General features: G+C 33.9%; 1 protein-coding gene across 1 annotated transcript; it reads right to left on the reverse strand.

Annotated features, from left to right (window-relative positions):
* Positions 1–6,771: 6,771 nt before the first annotated feature.
* Positions 6,772–14,204, reverse strand: LOC104237895 (translation machinery-associated protein 22-like). The gene is made up of 7 exons (XM_009792128.2): positions 13,920–14,204; positions 13,626–13,688; positions 10,765–10,826; positions 7,953–8,034; positions 7,772–7,839; positions 7,614–7,697; positions 6,772–7,131 (listed from the first exon to the last, which is right to left on the reverse strand). The coding sequence occupies exons 1-7, from the start codon at positions 14,065–14,067 to the stop codon at positions 7,075–7,077; spliced, it is 564 nt and encodes a 187-aa protein (XP_009790430.1). The 5' UTR covers positions 14,068–14,204; the 3' UTR covers positions 6,772–7,074.
* Positions 14,205–17,389: the final 3,185 nt, after the last annotated feature.

Raw genomic sequence — 17,389 nt, forward strand, 5'->3', positions numbered from 1 at the left:
TCGGTAAAAATTCTAAATATATATATATATATATATATATATATATATATATATATATGTGTGTGTGTGTGTGTGTGTGTGTGTGTGTGTTAAAAACGATCATATATTTTACTTGGAACCCTTAAGATCAAAAGTCTAATGGCCGCATTGGTTGAGCAATTCACTCATGTGACCTTGCTATCTTCAAATCTTGAGTTTGCCTCGGTGCTTGTCAACTGCTTTTAGTCCGTTAGTTAGCCAAATGTGCTTACATTTGTTTATAATTATGGTGTTCGGCCAGTTTACATACATCTCGACTAATTCCACGGGATAACTGCAAATGGGCTTACATATAAACTGATAAATTTTATCCAAAACGAATTTCACTCGCCAATAGAACCTTTGATTTTTTTATTTATTTTTTGGATAAAAAACGTACGTAATATGCATGTAAATATGGCCCTCCAACATATAGTACGACTAGAACCCGTGGAGATAAACTGTAGAACAAAATCTTATTGTCCTTTGAGAAATTATTCGTATGAAGCTGGAAAATGAGCTGGGCTGACAAAGATAGCAAAAAAGGTGTGAAAATGATAGATCTGTGAATACGCTAGTACAAGTACACAACAATATGCTATGCTAATCACCAGTGTCATTTCAATAACTAGTTAGTATATATAACTACAAACAGCGATCATAGTATTATGGTGAAGTGGTAAGTACTCCATTTTTAACGAGAGGTTTCAAATTTGAGCATTGAATATTGTTACGCTTTAATTAGAGAATGCATTACCTCCTTCCCACATGTGGGACTTCGCAGCGCGAATTCAAATTTAGTAGGATTTTACTGTGAACAGCAAACATTGAGCGGAAATTAAAAAAAATAGTTCTAGTTAGTATTACTAGTAAGATCATCAGTGAACAATGGTGTACGAATTCTCGTCACAAAGTTTTATCATATTGATGAGATGTGTGTTAGATTTTCTTGTCATAATTGCCCAACAACTATACATAAAGAGATGAACGACCTTTGGTGGCATCTAAGAGAGAATAAATGAAACGTCAATAGTTATAAATTATACTCCCTCCTATTTCCTTTTTAGTCCATGCCAAAAATAATGACTTCTTTCCTTATTTGGAAATAATTTACCTTTATGCAATGATTTATAGCCACACAAAATATATGTGCTTCATTTTACACCACAAGTTCAAAAGTCTTCTCTCTTTTCTTAAACTTCGTACCCAATCAAATGGGTTTATAAATTGAAACGGAGGGAGTAATAAATATTATTTACTTAGTTCCTTTTTATGTAGTATATAAGTCTTTTTAGTCTATCCTAAAAAGAACATATTTTAATTTTTTATTTTATCAAATGAATTATAACCACACATAATTTATAATTTGTTTAAAACTACAAGTTTTTTTTAAAAAAAATAGTTCTTAAACTTTGTGCGCAATCATACACCGTCGATTAAATTAAAACAAATGAAATACTAAAAATCTTCTTTATTACACATTTAAAAAGAAAAACAAGTTCGTCCGATTAATATTCAGAATGCATAAAAGGACAATTCGGTGCAAAAAGTATCTCACGTTCACGTAAAGTTCAGAAAAAGAACCGTATTTAAGGGTCTTTCTCCCGACCCTACGTGAATACAAGATATTTTATGCATCAAAGTTGTGCTTGATACATTTTGAATATATTCAGAATGCATGACAGTTTCCAAAATTTTGGATGAATTAGGGGGCCACAATCCCAAAAGAGAAAATATTTGTCAAAGAGCCAAAAAGGGAAAAGATCTTGTAATATCAAACAATATGACAAATGGGTAATTCATGAGAATGTACCATGAAGATATACTTGGGTCCCCCTGTCTTCTTAATACATAGATTCTTTGCTTCCTTATCCAGAATTCCAACTCAGCTTTACAGTTTATATGTGGTGCTCTTTTTAACTCATTTTTACACATTTTTTTTTGGTAATGGTAATGTCTGGACCAATTTATATTTTTGTTTATTATGTAATCGGTTATTTATTACTTTCCACCGGTATATGTATCGGGGTTTTATGTATATTAAAACCTAGGCATAGAGGCGTATGTAGCATTTCGGCTACACATTCAAATGAACTCATAACTTTCGACATAGAGTATGAATTATATGTAAAAATCTACCAAAATTTCTAATAAGTATTAGATTTGAACCCATGATATATATGTTGACAGTTGAGTGCAATGCTAAAAATCTTACAAAATGAACCCTTAAATTTAAATCTTGGATTTGGCGTTGCCTAGTCATGATTTTCTATTATCTTCCCTACAAGTATTATATACTTGATAACTCTATCCATTAAGGTCGTCCATCTAACCACTTAAATTAAAGATAGCCGGTGGAGGTATAATATATAGTACATACATAATTTATATATTATACGTATAATCTATATATATGGCTAGAAAAAGTAAACAATGAATATGACTGACTATTTGGGTAAAGATCTCTATCTTTTATGCACAATATGTACTGAATGACTTCGTTCACTAAAGTTTGAACAAATAAGAAAAACTTGCCTAGTAGTTTTTTTTCCTCTATTGAATTTGCACCATAATTTTCACTAATTTCATTGACCATTAGACTAACTACACCCGTGAGTGCTGCTCTGGAATTTAGTTATTGAGTCACTGAAGTGTCAATATTTTTGCACTCATTTCTGCAAACTTATTTCATAAATGATCATTACTCCAAAAACTTAATTGATTTTATGACCTAATTAATTTCCAAGCATTATAATGATTTGGTCGCAAGAATATTGTGTTGGGTGATTTGGAGCACTCCGAGAGTTATTGTGATTTTAGGTATTGTAGGCGTTTTAATATCGAGGAGGTCGCGGGGGTTATGCGCATAAGCTGAGCAGGGACAGAGTGATCGGGCCGGATAAGATCCCGAATGAATTTTGGAAGTATTCGGGTAGGGCTGGCTTGGAGTGGCTGACTGGGCTATTTAATATCATTTTTAGGACGAAGAAGATACCCGAAGAGTAGAGATGGAGTACGATGATTCCAATTGTATAAGAACAAAGGTGATATTCAAAACTATAACAACTATAGGGATATCAAGTTGGGAGAGGGTGGTGGAAGCGAGGGTAAGGAGGACTGTATCTATATCGGAGAATTAGTTCTATTTCATGCCGGGATTCGACTACGGAAGTCATCCATCTTGTTAGGAGGTTGGTAGAAGAGTACAGGGGTAGGAAGAAGAATTTTCATATGGTGTATATTGACCTAGAGAAAGCATAGGACAAGGTCCCTAAGGAGGTCCTTTGTAGAAGTTTGGAGGCTAAGGGATCATTTGGTATGAGGGATAAGGTGGGATAAAGTGCAGTACTAAATTTATATCATGTTTGGTTGATGGTATAAATTTATCCCAGGACAAATTTATACCATCAACCAAACATGGTATAAACTTAGTCCCATACTTAATCCTGGATATCCCATCTTAGCCCACTTTATCTTATTAAACTTGGTATTATTTTATCCTACCTCCTACCTTCCAAGTAGAATAAATTAGTTTAGAAATTATAATTTCAGGATTATAATACCGGGATAATTTAATCTGCATACCAAACGACCACTAAAAATATTCTTATAGCATACCCTAAGATGATTAAGGACTTCTTGTTGTTTTATGATGATGAGGTCGACATGTTAAGGATAAAAAGGAGAAGAAAAAGTCAACATTTTATACCCTTTAAAACATAGTTCGTGTCACAAAAGAGGCTATCTTGATATTAATTAATATTTATGTCATTAGTATAGCTGTCTAATACCACCAAAAGTGGTGACCTAGCTAATTTTGCATATATAGCCACAGGAAAAATCCCTTAGTTATAATGATATATCTTAGCTCTAATTATAGCTTTAATCACTTTTGTCTTTCAAATCTCTATGCAAATCCCTGCTGATGGCAACCACAAAGATTGTGAAATCATTAACATCAGACAAAATTGTTTTATTTCTAGAAGAGAAAAAATAATATACACGAATGCAATTATGTGGCTAATTAATCAATGATCATGCTATATATAGGTTATAACATGTGCAAATTTAGCCAAAATTATTTTGTCCCCGTCTCTCAAGTCTTTTGTCTCCGTTTGCACGCATGCTTGGCTTGGGATCATAATTATCTTGGATTAAAGAGTTCAATTATTTTTGCTTTATCAAGGTAATCTCATTATTAAGATTTCAATAATACAAGAGAACTATTAAAGCAATGAGTAAGTTTTATATATTTGTAAGATAATTATAAGTATTCCGTCATAAATATTAATTAGCAATCTAGTAAAACTGTAACTCTCTCTGGTTCATTTTAATTGATTTTTTGGTTGTTTTTGCATATATTAAAGACTTCACCTTTTAACATTAATTAATAATAAAATTAACTATATTAACCTTTACTATCTCATTAATTTGTTCATTAAAAATATAACGGATACTCTGTGACTCTTTACTCAAATGCAACTTTGAAAAAAAGAAGTTAATTCCTTCTTGATATCTAAAAAAATCAAATATTGTAACCACAGAAAAAAGACGAAAAAATCAATTAAATTGGATCGGAGGGAGTAATTGACATGCTATTACACATTAAACTACATTTAATGATCAAAGAAAATTTTCTATCATTTTTGTATATAACCTAAATCCTTGAAAGTAATATACTCAATTACTCTAGTAGATTTGCATCTACACCTGCTTTTTGGGTCACATTTTAACTTGTGCCCACTTTGGAAAAAAATTGCAAGCGTACTCGCTTTTTCGCGTAACTTCAGCATACAGGGCTGAAGTAGCAAAGGCAATCACGCAAAACTTCAGCAGTTTAGTAGACGGTGAAGTAGCAAGTGTGTTAATCCAAGTGTGCTGAAGTTTTTGTTTGTAATTGCTAATCTTAAGCATAATAGCTGAAGTTTTGTTCTCTATTTGTTGAATCTTTGTTCTCTATTTACTAAAGTTTTTGTTTGTAATTGCATTAAATAAGCTGAAGTTTTTTGTCCTGGATTCATTAGTTTTGTCATTAAGCTTTTTCAAAAATTTCAGCAGAAGATGCTGAAGTTATTTAGTTCATTTATAAAAACTTCAGCACTAAATAAGCTGAAGTTTTTTTGTCCTGGATAAGCTTTTTCAAAAACTTCGGTAGAAATGTTGAAATTATTTAGTTCATTTGTAAAAACTTCAGCTTATTTAGTGCTGAAGTTTTTATAAAAAGTGAAAGTTTTAAGACAACGCCGTCAAATTCTCAAGTCATTGTTGCGGAAAAGTTTGCAACCTTTCCTTGCTGAGCAACAGTTGACACATGGTTAAGTAATCCTTTGTCCAGTAAATGGGCAAACCATGTAAGCTACATCTGGATAGCCAATTACTGTGAATTAAGACTTTACCAGACAAAAGGAGAATAGCAAGAAAAGCAACTCGGTGAATAGCCAATTATTGTATCTATGAATATCTGTATTACTGTATATTCATAGCAGCACCAACAGCAGCAGCAGCAGCAGCAGCAGCAGCAGAAGAAGAAGAAGAAGAAGAAGAAGAAGAAGAAGAAGAAGGAGGAGGAGGAGAAAGGGGCTAAAGTTGTTTAAAAAGTGGATACAAGTTAAAACTTTAAAAAAAATGAATATAGGTTAAATGGGGTGACCAAATAGGGCACCCCGTGCAATTTTTACATTGTTTTCTTGTGGTGGGTTTAGGAATTGGGTGCAACTCTTACTAAGAAGTAAGAATGTGCTACTTTCTAGGGACAAAGATGGCTTTTATGAAACATGTTGCTGTAGTATATTTGAAGTTTGGGCAATCTAAAAGGCAGATCCACATTTTGGAAAGGGAAGAAAGTTTAATTAAGTATGTGAAACATAAAATAGGTGGGGCTAAGCCTAAAAAAAAAGATAAGAAAAAGAGTGCATAAACTTGATCTTTTGGTCCAACAAAATTGACTTAGCAATAAAGGCCATTAGCTTGGCTGTACTCTGGAATGTTAAAACAATAATTATGTCTCAATTTCTGAGTAAGTTAAAGTCGGTTATATGAATCTTAATTGTCTATATTAGTATAAGCAAATTTAGAATTTAAACTTAATTGAATTCAATTTTTAAGATTCTTAAGACTAAAGGCACCGGAGATTATGGGTTCAAAAGTTAATATTTCTTAGACGTTTGATAATTATTTACATGGAAATGTGTAAGTCATGCCTAATCCTCTCTTTTCTCAAATAGAGAGCAAGAACTTGTTGTTTGGATCGAAATAACATGGTGCATGCGAAAGCTAACAATACAAAGTTTAGCAGGCAATAAATCAGACAAGAAAGAAAATATACTAAAATACGTACTATATTAATATAGTTTGATCAAGTAACCAACATAAGATCTATCACTAATTAATACAAAAAGAGAAAATAAATTTTTATGAGAGGATAATCTCCCCTAAACATGATTCCCGTAAAGACTACATTGTGGAGGTTGTTTTTGTTTGAGAAGGAACCCGCAATTAATAGAAGTGCAAAACTTCTCTTCCAAGAAAATGATAAGGCATATAAAGGAGATTTTATACTTTTAGGAGTCTTGTAAAACCCTAACAGTTGTTTCAAAATACAATTTTGATTGAGATTTATTTTCTTCAGCAAAATTACATACTACAGTTCTGTGACCAGAGGGGCTTCTTTCACTTCATTTTCTATGAAGAGCAATTCATCCTTGGAGAAAGAAGTTAGTATCTAAACTATCAGTGAACTGTGATAAATACCAATTCAGAGAAACCATTGCCATAAGAACTAGTTCAATATCATTCATCATACAGGATCCATAAACAATATATAAGAATTGCAGCAACTGTACAAGCAGAGATACTGCATATAAAACCACATCTAACTGCAAAATGCATCTTGCTTTTTATTAGCTGTTGGAGGGAGAAAAAAAAAAGAGAGGGCGAATGGTAGCCGCCTCTATAGAGCTGATACATATTCTCGCCCCAAATTTTGACCATCACAGTTCTACAAGCATTCGTTCAGGAAAAACCCTGCTGCAAACAGGATTATGTCAAATCCCAAGTTTACACAGCTGGAACCTTTTTCCCATCTTCTATGAAGAATACTGCAGATGCTGGAACCTGAGAACCGCAAAGTGAAAAAGCTTCAGCTGGCATTTTATGAAATTGGGCAATTGAAGAAAAATTCAATTAATTTCTAATTTCTAATTTTGATAAATTAAAGCTGAAAATTTCCTCTTTTTACGTTAGTGCTAGTCTTCAGCATTGGTCCCAATTTTGTCTGATCATAAATAGTAGCGACCAAGATGCTTTTACAAACTTCTTTAGCTGAATGAAACTCCTATGTGCATACCACAGAGGTGCATGTATTTGATTCATTTGATTAGTGAAGTACTTCTATGACCAAAGGAATACATACTAATGTAAACTTAGTTTCTTCTTATTAGTCTGAAAAAACAAGACAACATTTATTATCTTGGAGGTCGACATTTATAATTATGGTAGATAATGCAGCGCAACAGCAGTCATAAGTTTCTGTTGGACAGGTAAAGTACCAGCCTGAGACACATATAAAGACAATAATCAGAAGGTAAAAAACATACATCTCGCCAGGTTTCTGTAATAAAGTCCACAATGTCATATGATATGTCCCCTTGAACATCAATCTGCTCCTTTTCAGTTGGGCCCTGAAGCATCAATCCACGTCAGGCATACATCTAACTCATATTGGAGAATATTAGAAACCACAACTTCAACACACCTTAACCACAGAAGCTCCAGTAGCAAACTTTTTACCAAGCTTTTTTGAAGCATCACTTAGCTTAACACCTAAAATTGTCCAAAATAAAGCCAAGCTAAATGCTTTAGCAACTTGGAAGACGGAAAAAGATTGAAAGAAAGACGAGCAAGATGATACATATTGAACTACAGATATTGCTCACCAAAGAGATCGAGGCCCTTGATGGTAGTGATACTTTTCCGTCTGTTTCTTGTGACCTTTTCGATAACAATCTCCTGCCTCTCCTACAAAATAACCAAGCAAGTTTATCTACTTATAGATTTTGCTTACAAGTCCCATTATCACAGCATGATCTTTTGAGATCATGACACCACAGCTGAACCAATGAATAAAACTCCATATTGCCTGAAAATGAGAGATCAGACATTTCATAGGAAGTTTCTCAAATATAGTGAGGACTAAGTTTAGCATTAGGCAAGGTGATAGTTTCAGTTGTCATTGCTAGGCCGGATCTCCTGACGGAGAGAGGGGGAAAGAGAAGAAGAATGCACCAGATTTGTATAATAGCTAATAACATAAAGGAACAATTGGTAGTTGAAATGTGCTAGTAGACATGCCTCACTTGCTGTTTTGCCATGCCAGAATGGAAACTAGTTCCTGCTAAATGACCTGGGAGTTTCATGCTCAGTTTAACCCAATAAGATGGAGTCATTTCAACTAAATTCACTAGAGAACTTTCCAAATACATTTTAGGGAGTTTCCCTAGTTGTTCTAAAGTGTCTGACATAGAACTTTCTTTGAAGAACCATTTTATAGAGTTCCTCCAAATAGACATCCTATGAAGGATGATCATTCTCAAGGTCCTGGACCATTTGCTTTTTTTTTTTCCACAATAAGAAACCTTTATTTCCTCCACAGCCTCACATAGTCAGAGAAAGCAATTTTCTTTGCAATATCTATATTGTGTCCACAATCCTGAAACCAGATATGAACTGCAAGCATCTTAACAGAAAGGGTTGCAGAAAACAGGCCATCCGAAAACCTCCCATATTCGTCTAGGTCAGATTTAATTACATTGGGTCCAAAGGAGCAAACCCGTGATTTGCAGAACAAAGGAGATTAAAAGAGTTAGTCTAATTATTTCAATCATTTCACATCAGGCATTTGAGATTCATCGATGCAATAAGATACTAAACATAGGACCTTCAACTGAAATTGATTAATGCAACGATGTAAAATTCCCAAAGACAAAAGACATTGCAAGTTAGAAGTTAGGACCAATCCAATGATTTTTTCCCCTGGTTGGTAAAATTACCTTCTTCTGTCTTTTTGAGAAGGCTAGCTGGTAAAATTAATGGATTACGCTCTTTTTATTTTTGTAGTTTCTGTTTACTGCCTCTTTTGCTAAGGAGAAACTACTAAGCAAGCTTGCATATTCGTATTGCAGGGAAAACCCTTTCTGAAACATTACAGCTTCAAGTAAGTTCAACTAGGTGAAATACTCCTTTTGTCCCATTTTATGTAAGGTGTTTGACTGGGCATGGAGTTTAAGAAATTAAAGGAGATTTTTGACATGTAAGCTAAAAATAGGCAAAGTGCCAGCTTTCTCAAAAAAAAAAAAAAAGAGTGATGGTGAGAGTTCCACGTGTCTTTTCATTTGTTTTGTCCTTGTAAAGATGAGGTTCTATATCAAGATAGTCCTAACAAGTCATGGCATCAAGGGTAAAATGGGGATGTTAAGATTAAATAGTTTTCAAAAAGAAAAATGATAGTTAAATAGAAAATTCTGTCACATAAAATGGGTTAGAGTCAGTAACATCCATCCAAATTTGAAAATAGAGGATTAAAGCAAGCTTTGCAACTAAATAGCGCAATGAGAAAAGGTGAAATTTAGTTAGACTGGTCCAATATCATTATATGTTGCTCAAACTCAGTGTTATAAATAGCGCTCGCCTCAGCGCTAATAGCGTGAGGCGAGGCAATGCGAGCAGCCTGCACTATTTTGCCTCCGTTGCGTTGCGATTGTAAAAGACGAGCGCCTCTGCTTGTGTAGCGAGAGGTGCTGTGTAGCGAGAGGCGAGTTGTGGCGTCGCTTTTTGAAAAAAAGAACGAAAAAGGCGCAGATTAGGGCTTAAAACATTAGGGCTTGCAGTGATTTCACGTTTCTTTCTTCTTCAACCTTCAAACAACAAAGCACCCAAGTCCACCCAGCCCAGGTAAGCTTCTCTTCTTCTTTCTCCTCTCTTTCTTTCTTCTTTTTCCTTCTTCTTCTCTTCTTCTTTCTATTTTTTTGCTCTGTTTTTTGCCGAGCAACAGTGCAGAACAGAGAGTCTGTCTGTTGCTCTGTTTTTTTTTTCGTTTTTCTTTTCTTCTGATCTTCTCTTCATCTTTCTATTTTTTGCTCTGTTCGTTGTCGAGCAATAGTGCAGCAAAAAAGGACAGAGAGGTTTTATTCTCTGTTTTTTTTTTTCTTTCTTCTTCTGGTCTTCTCTTCTTCTTTTTTTGTTGCTCTGTTTTTATTGAGCAGCAGTACTGCACCCTGTTTTTGTAGAGGCAGAGGCAGAGAACTTCAAAACTTCAAACCTGAAATTTCCTCCTTTTTCAGTTATAGAGTAGAATGAATTGCATATTGTGAATTGATATATTTATTAATATATCATTGTTATTGAGTTTTTAGTTATATATATAATTTTTTTTTTGTATAAATTGTCGCTTCACATCAAAAAGGCGAGCAATTCGCTGCGCGCCTCTCGCCTCAGTGAAGCGGGCCCTCGTCGCTATTTGTCGCCGCACGCTATCCAAAACACTGCTCAAACTAAAACCTAAAGAGGTTAGCTTACATGGAGCAACAATGAAAAGTTTTACGGGCACAGGAACTCAAAGGATTACAAGAGCATCACTGAACTGAATTTGCTCAGTGCTTATAATATCACATGGATGGCATAGAGCCATACCATTTTTGAAGAGGGATTAATATATATTAGACAAAAAGAAAAATGGTTGGAACTTCTTACTTTCTTTTTTATCTTTCCACCAGGAAGACGCTTGACTTCTTCTTGCTTGGATGTTGAAGAACCTGACCCAACAAAGGAATAAAAAGGTTAAGGACAGAATTCAATTTGAACATGCAAACTGGAAACAAGATAAAATGAAATCCAAAAAACTTAAGCTCTTCGTTCAAAATTTTATCTACAACTATTAGCCCCGCATGGAAGGGAGGACGGTTTAAAATATCAAATCCAGCAGACATATCACATTATACCAGAATTTATTCTTCCAAGAACACAAAAAACCCAGAAAAGCAGATGGAAAGGGGAAGGCTAAGAAGGTTAAAAACAGGACTGTATTTCTGAGGAATTAGATAAATGGATTTCAAAATCAAAACCAGAGTTCTTTAACACTTGGCCATCGAAGAAATCAAAGAAATGAAATGAAAAGTTGAGACGAGAAAAAAGAATTCAACATCTTTTTTATATTGTGTCGTTATTACTCCTTTAGGAAATTAGCACAAATGAGCTACGCACTATGGTGATCTTCAATCTTCACTTCATTGAGGTGGTTCGGGAGGAGTGCTCTCATTTGATAGAGAGCTCAGACAAAAGTGCTCCTCTCTCACCATTCATGGCCATTAAGGTAATGCAATGCCTTAGCAAAGCGTAGCAAGAAGAAATTGAAAGGGGTTGGTGAAGTGACCTCCATGTAGCAACATAAGGAGTACAACCCACTCACATTTGTCTTTTCTACGACACCCTCACTTTGCCAATGTTGGCAGAGCATAACTAGTCCAAGTCCAGGTAATGAAGGACGGTGAATGTAGATTGACGGCTGTTATTAAAATAGAAATCAAATTACGATGAATCTCATATTGATGAATTTGTTGGAACGTGTTCATCTAGGAAGACACTATTTGACATTTGAGTTTTAGTGTTAAATTAGTAAATGGTTCCACCACATTGCTGCCTGGGTATGAGGAGTATAAACAAGGATTCTCGCATAATGGATAAGTGTGGATAAAGAAGTTAGACTCACCACATCAGCGCCCGAATGTGGTACTAGACAGTACAGGATTCCCATCCAAAAGATATTAGATAGGTATTTCGTACATAGTGTTGTTGACAAGAAAGTCAAACAGTATCAATGGATTCGTTAAAGAGATGGAAAGACCTCAGGTGAAAGATTTCCGTGTTTATAACAAGGCTCTATTAGGAAAGTAGCAGTGGAGATTTGGGATAGAAGAGCACATACTAATATACAATGGAGAAAGGTGATAGTGTACAAATACATAACAATAGGCGGGGGTTAGAGGACTAAAGGGATCATTGTCCTTTTATGGTGTGGCATTCGGAGGAACATTATGAAAGGATGGGAAGAGCTTAATGGACGCATTACATTCAAGGTATGGAATGGGAGCAGGAGAAGCTATTGGAGGCACATGGTATAGAGATAACACTTTGAGGCTCGCATTTCCAAACATCTACAGATTCTCATGCAAAAAAGAGATGATAGTCCAACAGGTACAAAGGCTACAAAGGGTAGTGCTCTTTGGGACCTAAGGTTTAGGAGGAACCTTCAAGACAGGGAGGTAGCAGACCTCCAAAGCCTGATTGAAATGCATTATAAACATAATACATCGCTTGAGAACCAAGATTTATGGAGGTAGGGATGGAAGCAGTGGCATGTTCGTAGTAATCCTACTACAGTTCCAATAAGCTTTTAATCCAGGAGGACTTTGGTTTGTTGAGTCCTACATCAGCCACTAAGGGATGGGAAGGCTTCTTTATATGATCTGGAACAATCTTTACCTCATGAGCTAGCTTTTGGGTTTGAGGTAGGACCAAGATCATCTATTATGGTATTAGAGCCAAGCTCATGCCAATTCGTTTAACGATGTTGGGCCCCCTATCTTATATTGTTCACACTCTAGATGTCCAGTATTGGGCAAGCAGGGGTTGTCGAGTCTCACATAGGCCATTAAGGGATGGAAAGGCCTTTTTATATGATCTTGGGAAATCCTCACCTCATGAGCTACCTTTTGGGATTGAGTTAGGCCCGTTGTCCATTTATCATGATTCCCCCTCACCTATCGGTATGGATACTGAGGGCACCAAGAGCTGTGTGCTTTTCTTGGTAGGCAACAAGGGGAGTGATTATGATAGCTAAAAGCTTGAGGAATAGAAGGATCGCATTTGTTAGCTAATGCTAAACGTGCAAAAACTCAACCTATGGTGTGACTCATCCCCTTTTGTACTTCCAACTAGTTATACATCTGCGGTAGGAGGTTTTGAGATGGCTCAGCACGAAATGGACAACACCAAGCACGGTGAAGGAGGCTCTATTCGGTTGTGTTTACAGAAGAGAAGACGTATGACATGGGATGTTGCCCATTTGTGCCCTGGTTATATAGAAAGAGAGAAACGTGAGAGCTTTTGATGGAATACGAATGACTTTAAACAATTGAAGTAACCTCTTAATTTTAGTTTTCTTTTGGTGCCCCAATGAGGTCCCAATTTGTATACAAGATTGAGCGTCTTTATAGAGAATCATATATTTTTGTAGGTTCTCTACTTTTGGTGTACTTTTTTTTATAACTAAGGTATCCGAGCCAACTCGTGCACCTCGACTAATTCTATGAAATACATGCTACCTCCAACCAGCAACAGGTACCAGGTAAGTCTATCCACCTCTACTTTCGGTATGCTACTTATATATAGGTGTCGTTGTCAACATTAATTATATATCTACCTTATAGAAAAAATTATGATGCTTTTAATTGATTGAAGTAAAGAAACCAGTGTTTGAATTTACACGAAAATAAATATTTTTCAAACTCATACTCCGAACTAATACAGAGTACTATAGCAAAAAAGAACTTCACCTTCTGAGATTGAAGTCGACTGGAGTTGATCAGAGACTTTATCAGCATCTTTTCCATTTGCGTCTGCAAAAATAAACAAATAAATAAACTAATAATAAAAAACAAGCAAGCAAACAAACAAACAAATATATAAATAAATAAATAAATAAAGTAGCACAAAAATTAACGTAAACACGATTATCATATATTCGCAAAAAGATGCTCATTTTCCAGGGAATACACTGGGTTCGTTGTTGTTGTTATGCTCATTTTCCTATATTTACAAGAATGCTACGGTTAGGGTTTTGTTTTAACCTTTAAGGAGATCCGGATAGAGATCGGGTGCATTTTGGATCAACCAGGGTTTGCATTTCTCAAATTCGGATCCGAATTCACAGTACTCAGCGGGTAACCCGCAAACTCCACAATAGAGAACCTCTACTGGTTGGGGCTTCTCCGCCATTATAGAACTAACTCAAATTCCTGTGAGGAAAATTTTGAAACTTGAAGACGATTGAGTAGCAAACGGTGTCGTTGTTCGAGTTATGTAATCAGAAAAGTATAGGAAATTAAGCTTTTAGCAAATTTATTAAACAAAAAGGCACAAATAATAATCGTCCGCAAAAGGAATAAGAGAATATTTGTACTAGTATTATTGATGAGAACAAACTTTTAGCATCTCAAAAAGAGAACTCAATTTGGAAAATCCAAGGGAAAGTTATGGGAATTAATCTCTAAGTGGGCGTTTGGACATAAGAATTGTAAAATTTCAAAAAACGGTGGAAAAAATTTCAAGTGAAAATGGTATTGTAATTTAGAGTTGTGTTTGGACATGAATATAATTTGGGGGTATTTTTGAAGTTTTGTGAGTGATTTGAGCACTTATTTCGGAACAAAGTGAAAATTTTTTGAAAAATAAAAAATAAAAAATTTCTTATGTTCAAACGGGCTCTAAGTCTCTCTTGTGAAAAGCCACCATCCAAACAACTCAACCAATTTTAGAGGACGTGAATTCGAATTTAAGTAGTAGGATACTACTAACAAATATGTTATCACTAGGGTGTGCTTGGTACGGAAGAAAATATCTTCCGAAAAACTCCATAATGTTTCCAACATAAAAATAGGAACAAGGGCGGCTCTAGGGTAAGGCAAGTGAAGCCTTTGCCTTAGGCCCCCCCTAATAATTAAGGCCCCCAAAATAAGAAGCACTACTATATTATTATATAATATATACTCCATAATTTATATTAATATCATTATTAATAAAAGATTTCAAATTTTAATAATTTTTAACATTTGGTAGACTAAAATTGAGTGATTTAATTGGATAAATTGTTCTCACTAAATTAAACTAGTATTAGTACTCGCGCGATGCGCGGACACAAATCATGTCGGGTTGTGATTTGGATTATTTGAATTATGTATAAATAACTCTAAAATATAAACCTTCCAGATAAAATTTATTGATAATCATTAGATATTAATTAAGAAGCAAGACATGAAACCATTTCGCAATTCTCATAGTGGATAACCTGTTTTCTTTTTCTATATTTATATAATTCAATAGGTTAATTTTAGTACTTGAATTTTGTTTCGTTATCAAATCTAATTTCTCTTAATCCTTATTAGATTTGTCTAAATCTATTTAGATTATGTCCGAAAAGTGCCAAGTGACATTTTCTCAATACGCCATTTGGCTTAATGTCATGCTCTAAATTCAAATTATTTCAATTTATTAATAACATTTTTAAATATTCTATATTTACTATATTTTATTTTTAAAACTAATTTTTTATATTAATATTATTACATTATCTAACTTATTGTTATTGTTTAATATTTAATATTTTTAAAATTTTAATTATTAGACTTGATGTGACCGTATCCACGCTATGACCTTTTTATCATAATAGATATAAAAAACAAAGCTTTCTCAAATCAACTTTAAATAAGGTTTATCCTTATTTTTTCTTTGTGATGAAGTTTTTGATTTTCTCTATTTGTTTTTTTTATTTTTGTTATTATATTACTAAATACTTAATGGTATTACATTATCATGTGGCTCTTTATTAGCTTGTTTGTATTTAATATCCACCTTTACCATACACATTTTAATATATACATATAATAGTTAAAAATTATTTTAGTAGTAACTTTGACTCTATTGCTCATATTCTAAACTATGATTTTTCTTATCATAATTTAATTTTTTTTTAAATCTCAAATTCAAATAAGTCTTATCTTTCTATTTATTAAATTCGGAAAAGGGTCAAATATGTCTCTGTACCCCTAGTTATACTCTGAGTCCATATATACCCTTGTCGTTATACTATTGGTTCAAATATACCCCTTTTCCGTTAAGTTTGTCCAAAGTGGACATCCAATCCTATGTGACACTTACATTTAATGAGGTGGATGTCACATGATTTTCCACCTCAGCGCCCCTAATCTATTTTATCCCTCTTCTATTTTCTTTTCCACCGCTAAAGTTTTCTTCCCCTCCACCACTATTGCCACAATTACCGCTACCATGAAAATATTGTATTTCAAATTTTAGTCTTTTATATATGGATAAGGGGCGCTGAGATGGCATGTCACGTGGCATCTACCTCATTAAATATCAGTACCACATAGGATTTGTTATCCACTTTGGACAAACTTAACAGAAGAAGGATATATTTGAACCAATACTATTACGGTAGGGGTATATTTCGATCCAAAGTATAACAAAGGGTATATTTAAACTTTTTCTCATACTACAGAGTTATATTTGGCCCTTTACTGTATTAAATTGGAACGCATTTTCAAATAATTATCTTATGTTTTCAAACTTAAACTAAATGTACTGAATTCAGATATTAATCATAAAAAATTATTATTTTTATTTGTTTGAAAACATTATATCTAATTGTTGTAATGTTATTTTCACTATCATTTTATTTCTCTATGTAATGTTTCTAAAATATAAAAATTATAAAATATAAAAAAATGGATCATGTGATTAGTGAATAAATTGTAGGAATCCTTAATTTTGAAAAGCTTTCAGAATGTACTTACTGTAAATATAAGAGGCAATATTAATTGATATTGACCAAACTAAAGCAATGTTATTAATCTGATTTTTTAAGAACTTAAGTTTAATCGGATGAAAATCCAATTAATAAATGTACATGCAAACAGATTCCATAAAATTTCATCCAATGTACAAGCAAACAGATTCCATAAAATAAGCTCCTTTCTTTTTATGGTCCAAAGTTACCATTTCGAAATTTCAATGAAAAGATTTAGATTATCAATTCAAAATCTTTATATAGATTCTCATTAAATTTTTCTCAAATTTTTATCCTAAAAGTGTCAAGTGGCATTTTATCAATACACCACTTGACTTAATGTCATGATTCACTACTCTCCTTTTAATATAATACTAGTATTAGTACCCGCGCGATGCGCGAAAAAGAACGATGTACACCGTAAAGTTTAACATGTTAGTGTTAATACCATCTTTACAACCAAACATTAAAAATATTTTAGGACTTCGGTAAAACTTTCATTCCATCTCCTAATAAATATTCCATAAAAAATAATGATACTATACAATTTGCTTGATATGAAGGTTCCACGAAAAATAATGATGCTATACAATTACTTGATATGAAGCATGTGCCTAAGGGAACATTATTGTAGCAAATGCTCATGGACATATTGCAGTGCATTTTTCAGAAGTTGTCCTCTGTATTAAGGTTTATCACTACAAAAAGGCATGAGTAAAAATTCAAGAATTTCTG

The sequence above is a fragment of the Nicotiana sylvestris genome, chromosome 6 (assembly GCF_000393655.2).
Source record: "Nicotiana sylvestris chromosome 6, ASM39365v2, whole genome shotgun sequence".
NCBI classification, from domain to species: Eukaryota; Viridiplantae; Streptophyta; class Magnoliopsida; order Solanales; family Solanaceae; genus Nicotiana; species Nicotiana sylvestris.